General features: G+C 34.1%; 2 protein-coding genes across 9 annotated transcripts; both read right to left on the minus strand.

Moving 5' to 3' along the window:
• Positions 1–294: 294 nt before the first annotated feature.
• Positions 295–8626, minus strand: LOC25492654 (ATPase family AAA domain-containing protein At1g05910). 4 transcript variants are annotated; one of them, XM_013600832.3, is made up of 11 exons: positions 8495–8626; positions 6991–7278; positions 5517–5618; positions 3595–5427; positions 3319–3507; positions 3035–3177; positions 2273–2518; positions 1876–2062; positions 1611–1676; positions 1259–1508; positions 295–904 (listed from the first exon to the last, which is right to left on the minus strand). In XM_013600832.3, exons 2-11 carry the CDS (start codon positions 7213–7215, stop codon positions 528–530), a joined length of 3618 nt encoding a protein of 1205 aa, XP_013456286.1. In that variant the 5' UTR covers positions 7216–7278; positions 8495–8626; the 3' UTR covers positions 295–527. The 4 variants fall into 4 exon arrangements, with proteins under 4 accessions (XP_013456286.1, XP_013456285.1, XP_039689029.1 ...); XM_013600831.3 differs by having other exon boundaries at positions 295–907; XM_039833095.1 differs by having other exon boundaries at positions 295–907; positions 6991–7295.
• A 4626-nt stretch (positions 8627–13252) lies between these two features.
• On the minus strand, positions 13253–22995 carry LOC25492655 (protein SEMI-ROLLED LEAF 2). 5 transcript variants are annotated; one of them, XM_024781350.2, is made up of 22 exons: positions 22844–22995; positions 22685–22743; positions 22350–22451; positions 21787–21936; positions 21154–21228; positions 20782–20897; positions 20137–20251; positions 19669–19797; positions 19218–19265; positions 18847–19001; positions 18556–18752; positions 18177–18469; positions 17956–18105; positions 17545–17865; positions 17191–17340; positions 16401–16476; positions 15596–15723; positions 15253–15447; positions 14378–14518; positions 14165–14293; positions 13809–14015; positions 13253–13636 (listed from the first exon to the last, which is right to left on the minus strand). In XM_024781350.2, the coding sequence occupies exons 4-22, from the start codon at positions 21919–21921 to the stop codon at positions 13475–13477; spliced, it is 2922 nt and encodes a 973-aa protein (XP_024637118.1). In that variant the 5' UTR covers positions 21922–21936; positions 22350–22451; positions 22685–22743; positions 22844–22995; the 3' UTR covers positions 13253–13474. The 5 variants fall into 5 exon arrangements, with proteins under 5 accessions (XP_024637118.1, XP_013456287.1, XP_039689095.1 ...); XM_013600833.3 differs by lacking the exon at positions 22350–22451; XM_039833161.1 differs by lacking the exons at positions 22350–22451; positions 22685–22743 and having other exon boundaries at positions 22844–22979.
• Positions 22996–24913: the final 1918 nt, after the last annotated feature.

Below are 24913 nucleotides of genomic sequence, written 5' to 3' on the forward strand. Positions count from 1 at the left end.
ATACTATTTTCATTATTCCAAATTCAATCTACTTCGTATTTGCTTTATGATAATGTAGAATGCATCAATACTTGGCAATGCACTCAAAACCATTTTTCTCTTTTACAATAATACATTTTTTCTTAATGTGTGAAATGAACAAAAGGCTATGTTATTATGGGATGGAAGAGAGTGAACATTAAACTAGTTTTAGCAAGCTCTTTATGGAAGGGCAAGCTAGTGAATGAAGACAGCAATAAAAAGGGTTCTAACACTGCAAATTTCCAATCTCTAGCTACCTTTAGACTTTGTATGTTGGCATAAACTAAAACATCTAATCATCATGATAATCTAATCTCACGGAATATATAGAAAGAATAAATGCTTACTCCTCTGTACATCGGTTTGGACCTTTCTGTCTCAGGGAAAATGAGAGAAACTCCAGTGCTCAATAAGTAACATTGAATTAAATTGAAAAAAAAAATCCCGACTTTACAGAAAAAAATCTTTCCTTCCTAATCATCGAAGAATAAGGGAAAACTCAGTTGTCAGAAATTTGCATCATCCTCTACAAATTTCGACAAAAACCCCAAAACCAAATTCTTGAGATCATCATCACTCATTCCTTTATCTCTGGTTTCAAAGACGCCCTTCATTATTCTCGTGTAAAGCCTTTCAAGTTGTGGGATGCTGTATTTTTCACTGCGCTTTACGAAACGCTGCTTAACAGACTCCACTTGTCTTGAAAATTCACCATCTAGCATTGTGATATCATGAAGGCTGCTACCATCAGCAAGGTTATTTGTACAAGATCCATGCAAATCTCCATCGATTTCTATAGGTTCCATTCTTTCAGAATCCACGTCTTGTGTCTGATGCTGCTCCTGAGACGACTTTGTTGGTATTGAATCTTGTAACTTGTCTTCTGCTGTAATTTTTGAAGAAACATTAAAATTAGCATTTGAAAAGGAAGAAATTAATCATAGGAAATCAAATAACACCACCACCATTGGGCTGTTAAGCATGACCAAGCATATAAAGTAGAGCCAATATCATTTATGTTTGCAAGTATAACAAAGCATATGAAAGGATTCAAAGTACGGAGATTTCACAATTTTCAAAGATGCCTCACTACTGTATGTGAGTGTCATGCCTCAAACTACTTATGATGGGTTAAACATCCACACTTATTGCTTGTTGGGAATGTAGGATAATTTTCCACACATTTGCAGTCCAAACATTTGATATTGAGAACAAATTCATATTCCAAAGGCCATACCTGCATTTATACCGTCACCGATCTTCTTGGTCCGCTTCAATACTTCGTAACCCTGATCCAGATTAACCTCTGGTTGGACATGACGAAGTCGAGCACTCGTTCTAGTAGTGGTGGCCAGCTGTACAACAGGAGTATCAGGGAATGTAATATCCCCTAATTCACCAGGCAAATGCGCTGGGCCACCTTGGCTAGCAATCTTGTCACAATATGCAGCCAGTGCTGGGTCCATTTGAGAGAGCATCCCGTGCACCTGAAAAAACGTGATGAAAGAGAGAGTAAGATGAAGAGAATTTTCCAGACAATAGTCGACATCTAAATCTGCAATGTAAAACTTAAGAGAAAGTTCAAGTACCGTATCACGGAGCTCACAAGCTCTACTGACAATCCTAGTGCCATTGTAGTCGTCTCCATTGTAAGCCTGAATTACATTAAAAAGGATCAAACAAGGAACATGCTTTAAATTTTGAAAGTAGTGTTTGAAGCATTCTCAACAAATTTATTTCAGCACTGATGTAATTGGTTATAACAATAAAAATGATCATGCATTCTCCATTACCCACAGACACAAAAATGACCCAATCCAATCAGAAATAGAACTCAAGGCACAAGATGCATGCCTTTGCATTGGAAACAATAAGATCAATGTCCTGAAGGAATGCAGCACATGTAATATAGTTGCCGTTATCAACGTGCTGCAAGATGGTGGCAATGTCCATTGGGTTCTGTATAATTGAGCGATAATTAGGCGCATCTTCATCTGAGACTGGAAAATGGAAGGCATTAAATCGTTTGTCATACAATATCCTGCAGTATGAACACAAAACATGAGAGAGTCAGACAATATCCTGCAGTAGGAACACAAAACATGAGAGAGAGGAGAGAGAGAGAGAGAGAGAGAGAGAGAGAGAGAGAGAGAGAGAGAGAGAGAGAGAGAAAGAGAGAGAGAGAGAGAGAGAGAGGTGTCAATATATCAAGTGAAGCCAACAATTGTACAGAAAGCATAGGTTAACCTACCGGTTGCAAACATCTCTGAGGCACATTCGCAATCTTCGAAGTGCATGCTGCTCAGCTTCGACCTTTGCTTTTAGCTCAGATGCCTTTGGACCACTAGCCAATTTTGGTGCCCTGGGAAGTTCAGAAAGGCGTTTTGCATCCTGAGATTTCTTGCTGATTCGCTCCAACAATATCGACATAGCAGCTTCTATTAAACGATCAAAAAACAAGGTCCTATCTTCGGTAGATGGCATGTTCACTTGATAACTGTTCAAAAGGGAGAGAAGGTGAACATATATAACCAGAAACAAAATTGTAAGCATGAATGCTTTTCAGGTTTAAAGAAGAATAATGAACACTTGATCTTAGTTTTTGAACCAACAGTTATTCAAATACATGTGGGAATAACGAACTATTGAAACTCTTGTAAAGAAAGATGGCACCAAATATTAATAAGAAGCATTAGTATTTGCAGTGATGTGATTTCCACCTCTTGCTAAATCATCTGAAATACATTAAATAGTGATGCATGAAAAGCAATGTAATGAAGATTTTTGAGAAAAATACTAAAGAACTTGATAAAAAGGTTTCTCAAAACATCTACTATCATCAAACTTGAAAGTTTTCTTTTCTATATAAAAAGCATGTCTAGTGGAACTACATTACTAATTTTTACCATACACAACCATCCATATATATTTGTGTGCATCCAAAGCGCTGCTATAAAAAGGAAATCTTGAGGAACTCAGATTAAATATTTAATGTAGTTTAGATTAATCGTACACTGAGCGATGAGGGAAAACTGAAGTGGGCACTTCCTCGACATCAGCAAGTGCAGCTGAGGATGTACCAAGAAGTAAGATAGGTAAGTCAGATGGCAATTCTTCTAGCATAGTCAGGAGAACGGCTCTGAGCTGTTCATGAGCCTGCATGATCAGTAAACCAATCCAACTCAGAGGCCAAAATAAAGAAGCAATACAATAACTAGGAAATCATCAGAATGAGATATAAATTTTGGGCATGCAGATCAGTTCATTTAGAAGCACATTTACAAGATATGTACTCACAGTTTCCCACCAAACATCAAACTGTGGTAAATAAAGAATGGATGGCGTTGTTCTTCTAGCTTCACCAAATATATGTACCAACGCCTCCTCCGGTGTCTTTGCACTAGGATCTGACAGAAGAGATGGAAGTCCTAATGAATGCACAGGAAATTTTTCCAGTTCATGTAAAACCGCAGGCCCAAGATGATCCTGTTACACTAGAGCAGTAAGTATATTCAGTTTTAGGTTGTTTTAAAGCATAGTTTCAATAATATAAAAAAGTTCCAAGATAATTACCAGCCCTGTGCCTTCACCACCACAAAGTAGAAGCCTAGGTCGATATACAAGTGGAATCGCAGACCCGTACGAAAGCATTGACAGTTTAGTCAATTCTGATGCAACAGATACTGGAGGGAAAATATCAGATATAGTACCCATGACTTTCTCTAGATGTCTCTGAAGACATGGTTGAACTACTAGAGACAATGGCCTAGAGTGCACAATAGCTCCTCTATGAGCAGCAGGAGTAATTGTAGACATTGCTTCAATAAAATGATACTTTTCTACCGTGATAGAATCAACATCAATTAGAAATTTGTCATCACTTGTATAAACCTGTGGATATTTCTGACGGAAAGCACGAATAGCCGCTTCAGTACAGAGAGCCTTTAGGTCAGCACCACAATAACCTACACAACTAGCTGCAAGTTCCTTTTTGAGTTCCTCTGGAGGAGGGTGCTTCCACTTACGAGTATGAATGTCTAATATTTCAGCACGTGCCTCACCACCAGGCAAGGGAAAGTTAAATTCACGATCAAATCTGCCAGGACGTCGCAAGGCTCCATCAATAGCATCAATCCTGTTGGTAGCTCCAATCAAAACAACCTGTCCACGAGAATCAAGCCCATCCATCAAAGCAAGCAAAGTGGACACAATGGAATTGTGAATTTGTTCTGACTTGCTAGATCTCACAGGTGCAAGTCCATCTATTTCATCAAAGAAGATAATAGAAGGTTGATTCCTTTGTGCTTCCTCAAAAAGAAGTTTCAGTTGTCTTTCAGCCTCACCAACCCACTTGCTTAGCACGTCTGCTCCTTTGCGCATGTAAAAGCTAACCTTCTGACCAGCTTTTGAAGCAGCACAAGCCAAAGCTCTTGCAATCAATGTTTTCCCCGTGCCAGGGGGCCCACATAACAACACCCCCCTAGGTGGAGTTATGTGGTAACTTGCAAAAAAATCTGGATACAATAATGGAAAGAAAACCATTTCCTTTAGAGCATCAATGTATTCAGAGAGCCCGCCTATATCATCAAAACTTACACTCTCATCAATCTGCAAGGGTTGGATATCTGCCCCTCCCTTGGAACTTGGACCAGCAGTTTGAATCCCTGAAGTTAGTGTGGCAAAGGCATCACCCTGATGACCCCAACCTGATGCAGCAAGGTTTAATCCCCAAGCTGTTGTTCCATGTGTGTCTACGCCCCCAAAAAGAAAAGGTGGGCCAGATCTGCTGCCACCACGACCCCATGGAATAGCAGGGCCTTGGTCCAACTCATCCACAAGAAGGGAGTCATCAGAATCTTCAGGCCTTGTTAAGCGATGGCGCTTGTGAACTCGTGATCCACCCTTCCTTACATCCCTGTTGACCTTAGTTCCCATACCTTGATGTAAAACTCTTCGTGGAGACCTTGGCCGTGCTTTCCCTTCCTCCATAGAGAACCTGCGGACCTCTGCACGATTTCGAAGATCGTAGCGCCTTCTTCCATCCTGTTCTTCACCGTCTTCATCATCACCATCTTCATCGCCATCCTCATCGCCTTCATCCTCGCCTTCATCTTCACCCTCGGCATCCCCCTCCATCTCATTATGATCATCTTCTGCATCATTTTCCTCAACATCATTTCCATTTTCTGTTTCATCTTGTTCAACCTTTCCCTCTGAAAGGTCTTGATCATCATCTGATTCTGATATTAACCTTTCTCTACCAGCAGCCTTCGATCGACGAGGCCGTAGACCTTCACGTCGAGGAGTTGGTTTGGCATCCACTCCTCTTTTGCGCTTAGAAGATATTGCATCATCCCGGCTGACACTGTTGCTAATCCGGTTTCTCAACGGTCGATATGAGGGTCTCTGAAACATGGTTAGATACTTTAGCCATAATTACAGATAATTCAAGCTTTAAAACTCAATACTTTATATAATAGGGAACAAAAACCCACCATTAAATCGGCATCCTCAGATCCAGAGCTGTCTGCGAACTCCATAAGATTTACATTAACTCTTCTCTCCCTGGTTGAGCGCCGAAGGTTGGCAGAGCCAGACTGTGAATAGAAGCACAGATAACACAGCTCAGGGATTTAAAACGTCCCACATAACAAAACTGAAAGAATTGATGTTATCATCTAATCAAATTCAGAAAATGACGTGATTACATGCAATAAGAGAAATACACACAGAAGTTCATTATTAGAAAAATAATTTATCCAACATTACTTATTCAGCTTATTATCTGAAGTCTTTTTAACAAATCATGTCAATTCATCAAAAACAATTAGTTGCATCCATCAAAGTTGTCGACAGAGGACCAAACAGTGAAATGAGGAGAGAACTACTGCTATCTAGATTATCTTCATGCTAGTTGGCAAACATCCATAACTTCAGAATGCGGTCATATGACAATCATAATATCCAAAAAAATTGTAGGTTTAGATGTTGTTCATTTTAATACATACGCACGGATAAAAAAAACCAAACTCACACCAATAGGTGCAGAGACAAACATTTCGAGTGTTTACGCCCTTTCAGAATAAAAGTACAGAAGAAAATTATTGAAGTGCATGCAATTGTGCAAACTGCAAAGTTGAAAGGCATGAAGTACGCAAAGACTGTCATTTCCCCCAAAACTCTGAAATAACCTAAAAATCAAAAGAAGCATCATTTTTTAGGCCTGTAAATATGTAGGGAGATCATTTGTCTTTTGTTGATTATGTTCTATCAATTACCATTGCCCAAGTAAAAGTCTTGATATTAGAGTTGGTGGGAACTTTGGCACTTGAAAGAATGAGACAAATAGAGAAACATTCTAAACTGGAGGGCAATGAATAAGAAAATGGAACAAAGATTTACATGTATAACATGGAGATGCATCCAAAAATCAAAGCTAATAGTCAAGCAAATGAAAATGGTGAAAAGCACCAAAGCTATCTGATTAAAAACAGGTGCATCGGCTCCTCTATCATTAGGGTTTACAAAAACTAGGAGAAATTTAAGAGCTGTTAAAACCCGGTTGTTGATCCCTGTCATAAAAGATTCGACAAAGTTTTACATTGGCTAAAAATGTGATCGGAAACCAAGGAACCAACAGGGTATAGATCTCTAAGATATAGTTCTTTCACAATAGACTCAACTCACTTGGCATCTTATAAAGTTATAAAATTATAATTGACAAAAGGAAAATAAACAAAAAAATTTAAAAAGCTGCACAAGTTTTGACAAATTATAAATGTGTTCTTTAATTCCATAGATATCCAATATATATCCCACAAAGTAACTTAGAGGTGGAAAAATGCATGACACGATGTCATGCCTGATATTCCTAATGATTTATGTATAAAACTATTCACTTTAATTAATAAAGTAACAATATTCTGAATAATTATGCTTCTTGAACATATTTGAGATGCAGACACTTACATTATTATTCGAATCACGTGCTTTCCGATTCCCTGGACGCAACATCTTAGCAATCTGGGAAGCTGCTGTTCTTGTCTTATTCTTGCTTTTCCTGGGGCGCCTAAGATTTGAGTTGTAATACAAGAATGGTGCACGGTTATAAGCTGGTGGTCTCGTCTTGATCCTATCACTTGTGCGCACTGGCCTGGAATCAGGATCATCTTGGCTAGAACGTTTGGGATTCATGAATGAATGCTAAGTTTTGTTATTTACAAAATCACAAGTTCAGCATCTCTCAGTCAGTTACACCTGAAAAAGAACAGAGTCTACAACAATCAAATTTTGACATAACATAAGCACCAGAAAATATCACAAATTTTGCCAAAAACAATAAACCAACGGTAATTGAATATTCTCATCAAGCTTGTGCTTAACTGCATAATGAATATTAATAGGAAAGCAGTTCTTTCTTGAACATTCCTTCTTGATTAAAGCATATTATTGACATGGGCATGAAACAATTCGAGACTTCACCACAGGTTCATGCAAAAACATTTTGAAACTCATACAATTAACATTACGGATAAACAACAACGAGAAAGACAACAATGACAAAAGCCTTTTCCCACTTGCAGTGTATAATTTCAAACAATTGTCCTATAACCATTGACTTATTCATATTCTATGAAACTATTACAATTTATAAGCCTTACAACACAGAACGTATGTAGGTGCAAACCATAAGACTTTGTTTGCGAGTTGGGTTTTGGAGGGAAGCGCTTACTTTTCTTTTTAAAATTCAGGACACTATAAAATATCTTTAAAAATGAATTTAGTGCGATTGCAGTAGTATTATACAATCATTTATCATGTTGTTTAAATCATTTTAAAATATCAACTATATATATCAAAACATAGACTTAGCCCTCCGAAATTCTTTCCCTCCAAAACTCAACTCCTAAACACACCCTAAGAGGACAATGAACCCACCAAAACCAAAACCAAAACCACAAATTCAAATCTCAAATTAGGGTTCAACATAGAATATAATTACAATACAAGTGACAGATTCTAAACCCAAGCAAAAAAAATTCCCTCCAAAACCCAACTCGCAAACACACCCTAATGGCACAATGAACCCACCAAAACCACAAATTGTAATCTGAAATTAGGGCACAACATCTAACATAGTTACAAGTAATAGATTCCAACATGCAGACACAAAATCAACCTAGAAACAAACACAACATTCATCATAACAATAAATTATCACAAAAATATAAAAAAAAAAATATAAAAAAAATTATAAAAAATAATAATAAATAAGCATTTGCAATATAAACAGTGAAGCAAATAAAAACAACAATAATGAATACGAAAATACAGTCCATTTCATTACATGATAAAGTTTATATAAATTAAGTCCATTCCATTGAGTGAAGTTCACAGTTTATCAGAAACAAAAAAAAATTTAAAAAATTTAAAAATAAAAAATAAGAGAACGATGAGAAGATGAATGATGAACCTGATCGTGAAGAATGAAGAAATGTATGAAATTAGGGTTTGTGAAGAAACAGTTGAGTTTTTCAGAGTCCAGAACCAAAAACCCTTTCTCTTTGTTCTGTGTTTTTTTTTCTTTCTCTGCTTTTGTGTGTTAGTTTTTCTCAATTCTCAACTTCACCCGTTATATTTTGTTTAGTGTAGTACAACCCGGATCCGTATGCGCGACCCGTTATTTTTGACCCATTCAGTTAGTAACAACTGTCTCGTAGTTTATTGGGCCGTTTTCAAAACTAACGTTTGGGGAACTAACTACATACACCACCGAAATTTATACTCATACCCCACTAACAAAACTGCCATATCCCACTAAACCATTACCCTTGCTAACTAACCGTGTCCACTAACAATTGACACCATACATCATTTTTTTTATTTATTTTTTTCTTTTAACACTTTTCCAAAGTTAGTCTTGATTTTTTATTCTGCTTATTATTTTTGCTTTATTAGCCTCCATAACCAAATAACAATGTTTCGTCCTCGTGAGCTCAGCTCAAATGGTTGGGATAAAGTATAAAACATGCAAGGTCCGAGATTCAATCTCCAACCACTACAAAAAAAAAATAACAATGTATCTTTCTGTAAAATAAAAAAAGGACAATGTTTCTTTCTCTTTCTTTTATTGATGTTTCTTTATTAGTTGAGTCAATCAAGAAAATGCGAACAAATTAAAGTACTCCCTCCGTTTCAAAATACATGTATAAGTCAACCACTTCACACATGTCAATGCACAATTTTGACCGTTAATAACTTTAATTATCTAAAGTAAAAAAATTATAAAAATTTAATATTTTGAAAATATTTGTCGAGACAAATCAAACAACATCTTACATGCTAATATTTGTATTTATACATTAGTTAAAAAGTATGGTCAAAGTAAGTCAAGTGAATAGTGCACATTGCAAAAATTAGATATGTATTTTGAAACGGAGAGAGTAACATTTATCATCGTTTCTTTTGTTAAGAGATCGAACTTTTATTTTGTCCACATCAAAGACCTTCCAACACTTTAACGCTTCTATTTAGAAAAAGATGAAACTTTTTGTGCGTATCTTCAAGAAAAAATAGAAGAGTAATATTTGTTATATAAACAGTTAAAAAAAGGGTAAATCTTTCAGAAAAAAAAAAAGTTTAAAAAAGGGTAACATTTTTCTTTAAAAAAAATGTTACGAGTAGCCATTCAAATGTTTGACCGCTACTTCTATAATTACGACAAAATATAAATGAAATTTTATTAAAGTCATTCAAATGTTTGACCGCTACTTCTATAATTACGACAAAATATAAATGAAACTTTATTCAAGCCATTCAAATGTTTGACCGCTACTTCTATAATTACGACAAAATATAAATGAAACTTTATTCCACCTACTCCAAAACTCTCATTGTACTCCCTCCGTCCTAAATTGTAAGAGAAAAAAAAATCAAATCACACTTATTAAGAAAAGTAATACATACATTTAGAGTCTAGTTTTTTGTGTTTTTTTTTTTTGTAATAAGTTTCATGGAAAGATGTAAAAACAATTTTCATTGGCTATTGATTATGGAGAAAATAGAAGAGATGGAAAATTGAATGTAATTTACATTTAATTTCATGAGAATAAGCAAAAAAAAATCTTGAAAATGATGGTTGTTTTTTTAAAAAATAAGATAAAATAGGATAAAAGTTTTTTTTTTTTGCTTACATTTTGGAACAACGGAAGTGAGTTTTTTTTCTTTCATTCATTAAACTAAAATTTGAAACTAAATAGGTAGGAAAAGAATAGCTTGTGAAACTTTTCATCATATCCTTATTTCACTAAACATTCTCAAATAAGTAGCACTATTCAACTTAACTCTTAATGCACTTTAACAATGGCATGAAACATTTGTTTAAAAAAAAAAAAAACAATGGTATCTTCAAGGCAAAATTACACAATTAGTCCCTTAACTTAATTTTAGGTAACACTTTCGTCCTTTATCTTTTTTTTTTGTAACGATTTAGTCCTTTATGTTATAAAATGACACAATTTTATCATTTTTGTATGAGATTTTTTCAATGAAATCTGATTTTCTAGGCTAGTATGACGAAGATTTGCGTTTGTCTATGAGTTTGATGAATTTTTTTTTGGAATTTTTGATTATTTTTTCATAAAAAGGATAACTATGTTGTTATTTTATAACATAAAGAATTAAATCGTTACAAAAAAAAAATAAAGGATGAAAATGTTACTTAAAATTAAGTTAAGGGACTAATTGTGTAATTTTATCTATCTTCTATTACGTTTCCCTAAAAAAAATGTGCTTCTTTTACGTTTTTTTTTATGATCGTGTATTTAATAAATGGTATCTTCTAAATATAAAAGGCTATATAAAAAACATGACATCCGTGTTTGTTGGCCAAAGAGAAATGTTATTGGCTAAACTTTTGTATCATGAACGGCTTGGGATAAAATTTCTTGCGTTAAATTGCAATTCACTTTGTTTTTTTTAAGGTTAATTAAGTAAATGGTCCTACAACATAAAATTGCACGTTTCAATCTTTGTAAAAAATTTCGTCAGTATTTTTAGTTCTTGTAAAAATTTTCATCAACATTTTTAGTCTCCGTAAAAAATTTTACGTCAGCATTTTCGGTCCCTAAAATACTAAAGAAAAATGTCAAATGGACTAAAAAATGTGATTTTATTTTGTAGGAAATAAAAACAAAATTCTAAATATTTATAAGGACCATTTACTTAATTAACCTTTTTTTAAGGATACTTCCATTATATGTACTCACTAATCTTTTCGTTCTAAATTTAAGTTATTATGATAGTGTGAAAAGATTCATGCCACAGAAGAAACGACTTATCACAAAGTTTAAAGAAAAGCTCGAAGAAGGTTCAACTTATATTTAAAACTAATTCATTAGATTACAATCCCCTTAAAAAATAATTCAAAAAACATATATGTCATTTCACGCTTTCTAATTTAAAAGCGCAAACAATATCAAAGATATTTAGGTATGACAACAAAACTCATACTCACGGATACCCGCCCGACCCAAATTCAATTTGACGGATTTTTCCCACTTTGACTGGGTTTGGGTTTTTCCGGATTTCAAAACACGGGTACGGGATGGGTAATGGGGATATAGCTGTCCACCCCGAACCCATACCCAAACCCGTACCAAATGTTGAAAATCAATTTATCACCCCTTTTTTATAAATAGAACTCAAACTCTAAATCATTTCACTCATAACGTTAGAGTCGCAATCTTTCAGTTGACACTTATTTATCATAATTTTCTCTTTTCTCCTTCCATATCTCACAATCTCGACTTCTCTCTTCTCCATCACCATAGTCACTGATCGTCATAGTCTTTTTGCTGGATAATGCATTACAAAATTGCACTCAAGGCTGAAAAATACTTTTATTTTTATTAAAAAAATATATCCACTACGGGGAAGGGGCGGGGATACCCGAATCCATCGGAAACGGGGATGGGATTCGATTTCTCATCTCCGCTAGATATGAGTAGGGTAACGATATGGATGTAGGGTAGGGACGAAAAGGTAAAACCCGTCCCCACCCTACCCCATTGTCATGCCTAAAGACATTCACACCTCTGTAGTAAAAACTTTGTTTAAAATACATCTACTATTAGGTAGAATTCTACAAAAATTACCCGTGAGAGTCAACCCAACCTTATAATCAATCTTATTTTATCTTATTATAATTATTAAAGTAAAACTTTCTTATGGCCTTCATATTATTTTTGTTTTTTCTAACACTTTAGGGATTTGAAAAAAGAGGATGCAAATGACAAACATGATGAAGTTGTGGGACTTTTTTGGGTTTTAAGAACCCTGAAAAATTTACTTTCGGGTTTTGTATTTTGAAAAAAGAAATTATCAATAATAATTTTACATGGACTTGCCACCTCATCATTTTTTAAGATAAGTTAGCTTTTTTCAACTGATTTTTTTGCCTACGTTAAATTAAGATGAACACAGTGGTATTCCTATAATTTAATTGAGTATGTAGTCATCATCCAATTATGTAATGTCACGTCATATTTTTTTATCCATTTATATAAAAATCAAATTTTAAATAAGTTTTATCTATCAAGTATCGGTATGGTGGTACCTAACCAAATTTCAGGGTATCTAAATATTTTAAATTAATTTAGTTTATATGCACTTTTAATCCTCCTTTATTTTATTTTATTTTGGTTTAAAACAATGGAGTTTTGGTCCCTCAATTTACCTTCCTTTTTCATTTAAATTTTGGTCCATCATTTAATTTTTTTTGTGTGGTCTATTTATTTATCATGTGATCGCTCTTATTATTTTTTTTTTTGTTGCTATCATGGATAAATGTGACCTAATTAGCGTTTTTATGTCGTAAATGAATAGTATAAAAATTATCTAAAAATGAGACGAGGGACCAAAAATCAGAAGAAAAAAATAAGTTAATTGAAGAACCAAAAAATCAATTTTTAAAATGGGCGATCAAAAGTATATTAAAGCCAATTAAATTTACATAATGTGATTTGTGAAACCAATTGGTTTGCATATATCCAATTGTAAACTCTTGCTTGAAGAAGCTCTACACCTCCTAGACATTCAAGGAGGTATTAAAAAAGGCATTGTTAAATAGGCTATACAGTCAGAAAGATGGTGTTCACAGGGGTTGTATGCTGCTCAGTGGTTTTCATTAGTTAGTTTCCTTCCCATGAAAAAAATGCATAAGACAATCAAATAATCATATTAAAATACTTTTAAAAGTTTCAACTCATTTTTAGGGATAAGTGGTCATGCAGTGGATAGTCTTTACACACATTTTACTGAGGATGAATGAGATAAAAAATGGCCTACTATGTGGCGATGAGACAACCAACAATCAAACAAAACAATACACTAAAAAGACGAAAAAAAATAGAGGGGAGAGATTCATGTCTACTTAAATGGTAACCTAGCACCATTAGCATCCAGCAGCTTTCAAGAATTTATCATAGGGGCTGGCAGGTGGTAGTCTCAAAGAATGATGCTGTCTATAATCATATGAGCATGGGCGTACTTCATACAGCGTCTGTAATTGCTCTTGACTCACCAACTTCAGATCACCTTCCGAATACTCCAGTGTCTGCACAATGACACATTCCATAAGATGCAGCAATCAACAAATAACTGAACTCTATGCCTACAGTATATCTTCAAAAGCTCCTCAATTATATCTTTTAAGCTAATGAGCAATTTATTTTTAATACTAAAACAGGTTACTAAAATTCAAACTTCCATGGTAAAAAAATACCAACCTTAATTGGTAGAGGGGAAACTTTTGTTTCAATTGCACTTGAAAGAACTAATGCTCTAGTCTCCTGCTGGTGCTTAAAACTGTGAAGAACTGACATCTTCTGTTGCTTCCCTGATACAAGAGCCTCACACTGGTTCTTCATTTGGTCATAAGGTACAGGATTTGCAGGAATGGGGAAACTAGCGACTTGCCGTGCGGTTTCCAAAACCTGTCAATACAATAACCCTCATGGAATCTTTAACTGAAAGAAGAAACTGGCACCACTCTCCAGCAGAAATATAAAAGTTTGATTTTAAAATGCAATCACAGTCAATCATCTAGAACTAATAGTAAGAATAAAAGCATATCACATTTTACCGATTCTAAGAGTTGATTAACGCTTAAAATGGTCAGGTTATTGAAAGAGAGCAACTGTTTGCAGTCTGACAGATTTCCACTTGGTTCAGGCCCAGTCTCTTCGTCCATCAAAGCTGCCGAAGCCACAATCTAGAAACAATCCATCACAGAAATAGTGAAACATAATTTTCAAAGCCACTTAAATGTGGATACAGTACAACTACGGAAATTTACCTCATCAAAATCCGGGTACTCAATCTGAGCAACTGGGGAACATGTCCTTGATGTCTCCATAAACAATTGAGGTCCCATTGGATATGCATCATCAGGAGAAAACCCCTGTGCAAGTTGTTTCTTTATGCTTGACAACTCATCCTGGATAATATGGAAAAAGGTTATGTTATTTACTACTCACATTACTCCCCAAACAACTCTGCCGCCATTTTTTAGAACATTCCATGCTCTGCTGACACCTAATATAATATTTGCAAGTATATTTCTCCACATGAAAATGACTTATTTAATCCATACTTTCAGGATAAATGTGTGCATGTGCAGTAGATACAGAGGACAAATTCAGATGCAGAAACTTAAACCAAAAGCAATGAATTAGCCGGTTAAATTAATATATTCAATTTTTTTTTTTTTTTTGGTCTAAATTATATTCAATTATTAATGAACAACATATCACATTATTCTCTGTCAGCCCAAGTAAACCTGATGAAGCTTTTCAATTTGAGATAAAATAATGTATTCCACTGTTAAATTACTGATGGCTTGTGTAGCTAGCTCATCCTCTGCTGTGGCAGTGGCATGATGCCCTCATAATTTATGGTAAGATGCATAAAGTTAGATGTTACACTATACTTGAACCAAGAGTAGGGTCATAATATTGACATTTCCACTTCCAAAGAGGCAACTCGACCTTTGTTTGGGCATAAGCATGGATTGCATCTTCTAAACCAACTTTAATGTGATTTTTACTGTTTGATATGCTAAAACTAATGAAAAGCTGAAATACAGCAGTCTCTACTTTAAGGTACTCCCAACTAAGCCTGGCTATATCCTAATCTTGAATATAAGCAAAAAGGGAAATGAATCCATATTACCTCCGGTAATTTTGAATATTTGGTCAGGAAGTACGAGAGTACAGTTTCTTTCAACTTCTTATCATCCAACTCTACGGCCGAAAGTGACTTAATAGCAGCAACATCATCTTCTTGTGATCCATATATTATCTTCTCTGATTCTATATTAACAGCCTGTAGCCTGACATCATCGACCAACTCAAGAAAAGGATCTACCTGTGGATTTCTAACAGTGATTAATAACCTAATTAAAATTTTAAAAAAAGGAAAACAGACAATAAGTAATGCAAATCAATCTTGAAAAGGAAGTTGAATAACAAGGACAAGAAATGGGGATAGGAAGAGGTTAGGGAAAGAAACTAACTGTTGAATATATCAGGGACGCTTTAACTATTGGAATTAGCTCAGAGAAATTGCCTGTCTTGGCAGAGAATATAAGCATGTACGATGCCAAGGTAAAAAGAGACCTCCTGCGAGATGGTTGCAAACCTCCTTTAACAGCCACACAGAGAATGAACAGGTCAGAAACTTAGCAGCAGAAAAAATATTTAACCCAACAAGTTTACAACACAATAATAAAAAATTATAGCATACAGTCGTACACAGATAAACGTACATACACCGTTTTAGAATAACAAGCCATGAAATTTTGTAAATCAACAGTGTGGATTTTCACTTTTCTAAAGCAAAACAAAGTCAACAATTTTTTAGCATGCATAGATAAACGTACATACACCAATTTAGTATAACAAGCCATGACATTTGTAAATCAATAATGTGGATTCGTACTTGTTTTTTAAAGTAAAACAAGTCAACAATTTTTTTCTACTGTGCCACTTGGAATAGTAAAAAGTTGGTTATAATTTGTTACACAAACAAAAGGTTTACAGTATTGCTTGTAAACTATTAGGATAACATTGAAATAAATTATAAAATGCACCATGTGTAAGTATTTTCAAGTGCTCAAGATTGTCGAGAGGTACTTATGAGGTTCCTAGGATGAAAAAGATTAGATGCAGGCAGTGGTTTGAGGTTTACTCAAAAAATTACACCTTAAAATAGGTGATTGATAACTATTCCAATTCAAGTTGATGTTGAAAACAAGTTCACAAAGAAAGGAATCACATCAAGATGATAGGATAAAAATATCACTTATATGTTCAACTTACCTTCTTGGTCCAATGAAATGCTCATGAGGGAGAATGCCAGTTGGAAACATCTTACTAAAGCCAAGTAACTGGATGTCTGTGGAAAGCAATTTAAACCATCATGGACTTGGACAGGTTAAGAGAAGTGATCAAAGAAAGTATGAAAATATGTTTTTTTTAACAAAACTTTGTTAAGAAGAATTGAGAGAAAATCATAATATTCAATCTCGGAAGCTAAGTAACAGAATTGCAAGTGGTTTGCACTCTGTGCACTAACATCATTCATTCTTGAAAGGTTAAAGAAGTTGAAATACTACTATTCACCAACCATCGCTAAATACTAGTGGCAATTTCATACCAGACTGAAATACTCATTTATAGCCGTTCTGATACAAGAATAACCTAGTTGCCTGGTAAAACTTACGTCCAACAAAGCAGACATAAAATGTCTGAATTAAAACCATAAAATTTCAAAATTGCACTCATAAGAAAGGGAACTATGCGGCTTTATACGAACGCCTATAAGAGTAAGAAATGATAGTATGGTTACAATTATTATAAATGTAAATTGACATGGAGTGATAAGGTGGTTGGGGAGGAGGAACATAAGTGTTGGAGAGATAATGGGTTGTACGTTCAACTCCTCCCACTAACATTTTCCATTCGAAATAAATAAATAAATGTAAACTTATAATTAAAAATGTAACTTGTTATAAGTAATTAGCAACCACTGAAAATGAACAACATTATTTATTGTCTTTACTGATCATAATTTTAAAAAACCCATGCATTTGTGTTATACCAATCTCACCTTTGAACGGGTGAACAATAAAGCAATGCTAAAAGTGTGAGCCATAGCCTCAAAATTCGCCGGGCCATTGTCCATAGATGTTGCCTGAACCCAGATTGAAGAAAGCAAGAGACTTACTTGGTGGCTGCTTAACCGAAAAGAACTTAGCTCCTGAAAGAGTAGTCATTCAATATTTGAGTATAAATTACAGCAAAAAGAAATATTTGAAGTCCCCATTATAGGGGAAAAAAACCAAACAAACTGAACCACTTAATAATATTAGTAATGCAACCAAAAATCAATAAATGCATATGAAAAGATAAGTTAAATTAATACGATATAGACTAAAAAGTGTTAAGTAAAAAAAAACTGTACATCTTTCCCAAGATTTAGAGCATCGGAAAAGCTGTAAACACGATACGGAAGAACTCTATATTTCCTACTGCTGACATCAACTACTGCCCCTCCTTCCACAGGTTTCCTATTGATCTGTTCTGCCCCTAAAAAGCTTTCCTGCTGAATGGAGAGGCTCTCACTTGGTACCTTCTCAGCCATCATTGTTTTATGGTCTAACTGTGGAGAAAACAGAGATGGCATAAGCACTGTAGAGAAGACACTATGCGCCCCAATTCGTGTTTCGTGGTCAGGATGAGCCATCACCAGGAGCAATTGATGAAACAAAGCATCAGGGAAAGCCTGGAACGGACACAAATGCAACACAAGAGTTATCTTACTAGAGCTGAGTATATAGAAAGGACCATTTCAAGTCAAAGTAAGAATACTTGCCTTCTTGTGGTATGACACGTTAGGGATGGATATAACTAACTTTGCAGTTTGATAAACAGCATAGATTGTTGTTCTTGCTACAATGGTCGTAGTTGAGATATTCTCTAACACCACAGCCATCAAATCAAGGATGGGTCCTACATCCCCAACCTGTTGTTCTCAAAATGTTACAATGGACACAGTATATAAAGTTTGAAAAACAGATAATATGTTATGCATACCTTGTTTGAAAGTTGTAATATACACAGTTCTAAGGCAGATTGAAGTTCAGTATTCAACTTATACTCATCATTCCCAATACTGGAAACTGCAGCTAAATTTTGTAGGCACCTTCTTAAGTGCTTAATGAGGTCAGATATTGCACCAATTATTGCAACTGAAGCTTTTTGCTTCACATTTTTCGCAAGTTGTGCTGTGGTGTTGATAATATTAATCTGAAGGATAGGCTGCTTAGAAACATTCTTATGATCCAAGTGCTTGACCAAAATGGACAACAGAAGATAGGAGTTATCTCCTGGTGTGCAAAAGAGACAATCAGTATACTGAAATTGGAGAAATATCCTATTTTAGAAAATTGTGTTACTAAATGTCGCAGGGTACCTGAATCTTCTAAAAGAGATTGTAAATACATCAAAACACGTACAGCCTCTCCTTTTTCAGAAGACCACTGATTTTGAGTATCAAAATAATGAAAAAGAGGTTCAAGGACACGCCGCAGAGTTGTAGCTTCCCTTGCCAGTTTGACCATATTATACAAGCAAGCCTTTGACCAATATGCCGGATCTTTAGCAGTATCCCTGTGAAAGTGATAAAGACACAAGACCTATTTCAAATGATGATGACCTTTGGCTTCATAATCAAGGTGGGGGAGAAGAGTAAAGTAAGACATACACCATAGAGTCTATCCCAGTCCCTGCCACAAGAGTCAGCCACAAATTATCCTTCTTGGAGATATCTGTTAAAGAGCCGTCCTCTTTGGGAAATTCCTTCGGGCGATTGAAGTTAGAGTGGAAACCCATGTAATTCTCCAAAGTCACTAACATGATCTATTTTAGATCCATCAATCAAAAGTGCCAAACAAGAAATAAAAGAAAATAATTAGATTTGAAAAATAAAGTTGTCTGTTGCTACAAGTAGAGGCTGACTTCAAATTAAATACCCAAGTTTTGATTCAAAGTTTGGAAAAACAAATTCATAGATTTATCCTTTTTCTGTATCACTAAACATAGCCAAAAAAGTATAAGTATGGAAATAGTACTCACTTCATCCAAGTCCATTGAAAGATGTGATTGCTCGCCCATGAAACGCACCTAGCCACAGAAACATAGGAGCAAAGAGGTATCAACAAGAGATGGTTTAAATAACCTAAAACTTAACTGAGGAAAAAAGGATACCATGGTAGGAATAAATAACCACTAACCAGTTCAAAATTTCAAATTATTTAGATGTGTCACTCTTACTGTCATTTGCAAAATCAAAGCTTCTATCTTTCTACAGCTAAAGTTATTATTATTATTATTAACAGGAACCGCAATCACAGGAATTTCTCAGTGAGTTCATATTCGTTAAAAGAATAGTCAAGGTGTGTAGATTCTTGTGTTTATTCGACCAATAAAGGAAAAAGCAGTCCTTAATTCAAATGATATCAAATTACTGGAATGGATCATCCATTTCCAGAAGATGTAACAAACGACACACAGAATGAAGCAGTACCATATAGGACAGAGCTTGTAGTCCAGCTGAACGGAGACCTAGAGCTCGTTCATCTTCCCCCATTTCTTGAGCCAATTGACATAGCTTGGGAATAAAACCCTCTAAATTGAACATGTAAGTACCATCTGTCTATTTAAAATTTACAATAGTCAGGATCACAGAAAATCATTCCACTTGCACACAAAAAAATATGTGGAAAAAATATACATGGTCATGGTCTATAAACTCTAATGTATAGCAAGATTTATAAGGCAATTATCACCAACAAGGCACCATGGTTTTTGAGATATGAAATATCCCTTTTTACCACCACTATCCACATCCACCAAGAGCCCAGAAAGTTAAAATTAGGTCAATGATTTTTTTTCTTCAAATGAGTGGCGAATCTCTTATAATGAAACATCCATAGAAACCAACCACACAGTGATATTAACTTCAACAATTCAGAAAGGTTTATTAACCAAATACCTGGCAATTTATAAAATCAGAAAGAGTGTTGCAGCCTAAGATCCTGATTTCATCTTGTCGAGTTTGTTCTAGAAGAGTCCGAATAATCTCTAATAAACTACCCGCAAAAAGTGGCCTGCATATAACAAACATTATTTGAATATTGTCATATATTCGAAATATAAATGGCAATCCAACATTAGAAAGCAGAAGAACCACAGTATTATGTTATAAGCAAAAATATTGGCACTGTTTGTATTCTACGAAAATATAAAATTGCCAGTATACATCATATAAAATAAAGGTTTTGATTGACATCATATTTTATACCTTTTTTCTTTTATATACTCATTAAAGTGTTATTCAGATCACTGGCACATATGATCATAAATAAAGAAATAATAACATCTAGGGAAATCATGTAGTAAACACATTCAAGCATTAGATGTATTCAATGACTTGAGATGGATGCAGAAGTTAAAATAAAGTTTCTTTCTCATTGGATTAGAATCAAGAGGGAATAGTGTTTACAGAAACAATGATTGGAAGTTTTGTACGCAAAATGTACTTTAAAGTGTTTAATATTCTTATGGCAAACTAAATCTACTCAATAGAAGTGATTTTGTCAGAATTGATTAAGATCTATGTATATGTTATAAAACTTACATCTGCTCCTTACATGATGATAAGAGTTTCCTGTATATGCACAAGACAACTCTCACTGAACCAAATACTTCATTACGCAAATCCTTGTAACATGTTTGCTCCAAGTTATCAGTAATCTGCAAAGGTAAAACACCAGAAAAAATTAGGTGGTAGCCAATATGATTTTATCCTCAAACAAATAAGACTTCGGACTTGGATAAATGATCCAATAAATAGTTCTACCATATTATTACTTTAATCAAATAAATTAGTTTCTTATGAGACTTCAGTTTTCTCCACCACATCATAATTTGTTTTGATTAAATGACATATTTGAACGAGAACAAAAGTGCCAAAGAAAACTAAGGACTTCCTAGAATATAATTATTTTACCTTAGGAATTCTCAACGGATTCTTAGAGGCATAGTCACATAACTTTCCAATTTTTCTATCATTAGGTTCAGCTACCTGCCAAAAACAGCAACCATTATGCACATCAGACACTGGGAATAATTTACGAAACTTTCATAAAATTTACTATAAGAAGGAATATTTTTTCCATAAAGAACCCTCCAATACCCCTTTTCTTCCGAGAACTGAAGATACCAGTCATCATAAACATAATAATGCAATAGCTACTAAGAGTGGAAATGGTGAACCACGAGATTTCATTACGAATAAGAGTGAAAGAAAATACAGTAAATTGAATGCAAGACGTAAAGTTAAATAAACAAATTCCTGATAATAAAGATGTGTTCTGAACAATAAAGACCCAGCCTTCAGAAAACCTAAGCCATCTCACAATCACTACTACAATCAACATAAAATTCTCATTGTGGCAAACATTTTCCCTGATACTGGTACCTTCATCAGTATAGTCAAACACATAATTATCAGTTTTATGGTCATTGATTTTCATCCACCAAATATAGTGCGAAGTAAGTTGGCAACTCAAACAAGTAACAACTAACAAAGATGGAAGCTGATATCTAAACTGAGATGGTGTAAATGAGCTGAAAATGTCACCTGATTACGAGGAAAAATTTCAGCCAACAACTTCTTGTAACGCTTCACCGGTTGTCTCGAGCTAGCACGAAGAGCAGGACAAACACAACAGAGGTTGCCACAGGCAGGCACAACCCTCCTTGACATAACCCCCATTTTGCTACTAAGACCCTGTTAGGATAAACAACTTAATTAAGCATTTATATCTTAAATACTTAATATATAAACTACAAACTGTTTTCGTAAACTATCCTGCAGAGCTTATGAAAATAAGGTGAAAAACAACTTATGAACATATCAGTAGATAAGTTCAAATAAGTCAATCCAAACAGACCCTAAATTACAAACCCTCCTCCCGTCAAGAATTTCCTCACAAACAAACCTACCTCCAACTTAAATTCATAACAATTCATCAGAAAAAAACTTGTTCATCATGTGCATATAATTGCAAAACATCCAAACAAGAACTAAAATTAAAAGACATACATAATTTCTCTAAGCTCAAAAATGAAAGAGAATTACAACCAAACAGAAAATATAAACTATCATGGAAAGCTTATGGAAATAAGCTTAAAACAGCTTACGGATAAGTCTTAAGTTGTTTCCATAAGCTCTCACGAGTGATTACGTCACTACATAAGTTCAAATAAGTCAATCCGAACCCTCCTCCTCACAAACAAACCTACCTACAACCAAAATTCACACATTCCATCATTAACATCTTCAATTCACACCAGTTCATCAACAAAAAACAAAAAAAAAAACTTGTTCATTGTTCTTGCAATTGCAATTTTTTTTTCAAGAAGCTCTTACAATTGCAACTTACAAGTAAGAACCAAAATTCAATACTAAAATTAAAATTTAAAACCTCACAGAATTTTAGAACTAAACAAGAAAAAATAAATTACCATTAACATACCTAAAATCCAAAGAAGGAAATTCTAGTTGGTAACAAATTCAAGTGACTCAAACAAGGATCTGAAAATAAAGTAATCACACATTTTAGAAAATTAAAGAGTTAAGATGAAATTGAAATGAATGAATTAAAAAAAGAAAGAAAGAAATTAAAATAACACACCTCTTAGAATAATAATGGGGATGGGGTTCACCCGACAAATTGTGCTGTTAACAGTTACACATCAACATCGTTGGAAAACAACATTTTATGTTTGTTTTCATTTTCTGGGGGCAGTTACTTTTTGGTAGTAACTAACTCTTTGTTTGAACTGAGAAACAATTAATGAAACTCAAACAATTATTATTATTATTATTATTATTAATTATTAACTCATCGAATGTCACCGTTGGTTTGATCGGGGGAACTTGCTTGACTGCACGATGACTCCATTCATTGTTTCTTTACGCGTTGCCATATGGCACCCAACTTTAATCATTTCCCTAATTTAATCATTTCTTACCATTAAATAAATCCAATCCATTCATTTATGTATCTTTTCTCGATTCTTATAAGTTTCCATCATCTCGTGTTATGTTGGGAGTTTGAACCTCGAACATTCTATATGTTATGTACTCTTCTTACCAATTGAGTTAAACTTATAGGGACATAAGTTTTCTCCCTCTAAGATGATCGTGGTTGAGGCATGGGAGACACTACTTTAAGATATCTCTTTCAATTAGAATTTAAAGTTTAGTTTGTCGTATTGTGGAAAACGGTCTTCTAGTTAATCAATGTTTGTTATAAGTATTTTCTCTGCTTTAAATGAATGTCATTTAAGATTTTTAGTCACGTAGTATTAAGAAATGCAATAATATTGTCTAAAGAGATGCTAACATTTTTACCAATGTTTTTTTGGAGAGGACTAAAATAGCATTGTTAACTATTGTTGTATTACCTATCATTATTAATTAAAGTAGAATATGATGTTTTGGATTACCTATCATTATAAATTAAAATGTTTGCCACATTTGATATTCCTAGGAATATTGGTAATTCTCCTAAAAAAGGAATATTGATCGTTATAATTTTTTTTTTCATTTTACAACCTATACAATTTTATGGAAGTGCACATTCCCACCTTTTTATATGAGAATAAATATATGTGAATAATCGAAGTTAAGAAAAGTTATTATATTCATGGAACCTTTGCACCAATGAATAATTATGATCATTCTTTGGTCATATATTTTGAGGATTAAAATCTTTAAACTTGAAATAAACATGTCTTCAATAAATTAAATTTGATGTATAAAAAAGAGATACACTCAAACAATATTAATCAAGGAATATAAAAACAAAAGTTTTGGGTTGGAAATAACACTGTAAAATATTAATTATATTATTTTTTTAAATACAACATTTCTATGTTTATTTTTTAACCAATAGACACTTATTGCTATTTTTTAATAAAAGAAAATGCTGTGTACGTTAAATTTTTATAGTGTCCATACAATGATTATGGCCACCGAAAATACCAACGGCACGAAGTTTGATTGGATCATGAAAAGAAAAGTTCTCCTTTATATTATTCTTCTCTTTTTGACTCCCTGTTACATTATTATTACAGCTTGTAAGCTATGATTTCTTTTCTTTCTTTCTATAAATCATGGAGATCACTTATTAGTGCTTACGGCTGGGAATAAACTAGGTTTTTTAAAGGCACGAGTCTTAGTTTTTTTTTCCCACATAACATTATTCCTTCATTTAAATTTTGTAGAGTACATCAATCAAACAAAAAGAAATTCCACTTGAGTTTGTTTAGGGGGAACCTTGAGCTCTCATGTTCGATTTTCTCTGATATCAATTTAAGTGGATTAATTTAACTTCTTAAAAAAAAATAACGGAGAAAAAGTGAAATTAATGATGTGATGGAGCTTGCATGGCCACACTGAATATTCAATATCAGTGTTAGCAAAAAATATACATAGTATGTGTTTGGCATCACTTTTCCACAAGCCAAACCTAAGTTTCTTTTGTCAAACACCGTTTTCCTAATTTTTATCTTGTTTGGATGAAGAAAAAGTGATTCCAGGAAACGTGATTTTAGGCCCAAAACGCCAGTTCCGCTGAAGCTCATATTCCTAGTTTCTGCGGTGAATCCCAAAATCAATTTTTGTTTACTGTAGATTTGGCAGTTAAAAAACTCATTTCTTCCTTCTTTGCCCTCAGATCTATCTCGTTCTCTTTCAG

This window comes from Medicago truncatula, chromosome 4, assembly GCF_003473485.1.
Source record: "Medicago truncatula cultivar Jemalong A17 chromosome 4, MtrunA17r5.0-ANR, whole genome shotgun sequence".
Taxonomy (NCBI): domain Eukaryota; kingdom Viridiplantae; phylum Streptophyta; class Magnoliopsida; order Fabales; family Fabaceae; genus Medicago; species Medicago truncatula.

Bases quoted from the DNA above. Each gene is read 5' to 3' on its own strand.
- LOC25492654 (XM_013600831.3), bottom strand. From the start codon at position 7,215: ATGAATCCCAAACGTTCTAGCCAAGATGATCCTGATTCCAGGCCAGTG. The intron at 3,508-3,594 runs GTAATTATCTTG...CTAGTGTAACAG, and splicing joins GTGGTGAAGGCACAGGGCTG to GATCATCTTGGGCCTGCGGT. The intron at 908-1,258 runs GTATGGCCTTTG...CAAAAATTACAG, and splicing joins CGGTGACGGTATAAATGCAG to CAGAAGACAAGTTACAAGAT.
- LOC25492655 (XM_013600833.3), bottom strand. From the start codon at position 21,921: ATGGGGGTTATGTCAAGGAGGGTTGTGCCTGCCTGTGGCAACCTCTGT. The intron at 19,266-19,668 runs GTACTGCTTCAT...TTCTGTGGCTAG, and splicing joins TACAAGCTCTGTCCTATATG to GTGCGTTTCATGGGCGAGCA. The intron at 18,470-18,555 runs GTACCCTGCGAC...TTTGCACACCAG, and splicing joins ATCTCTTTTAGAAGATTCAG to GAGATAACTCCTATCTTCTG.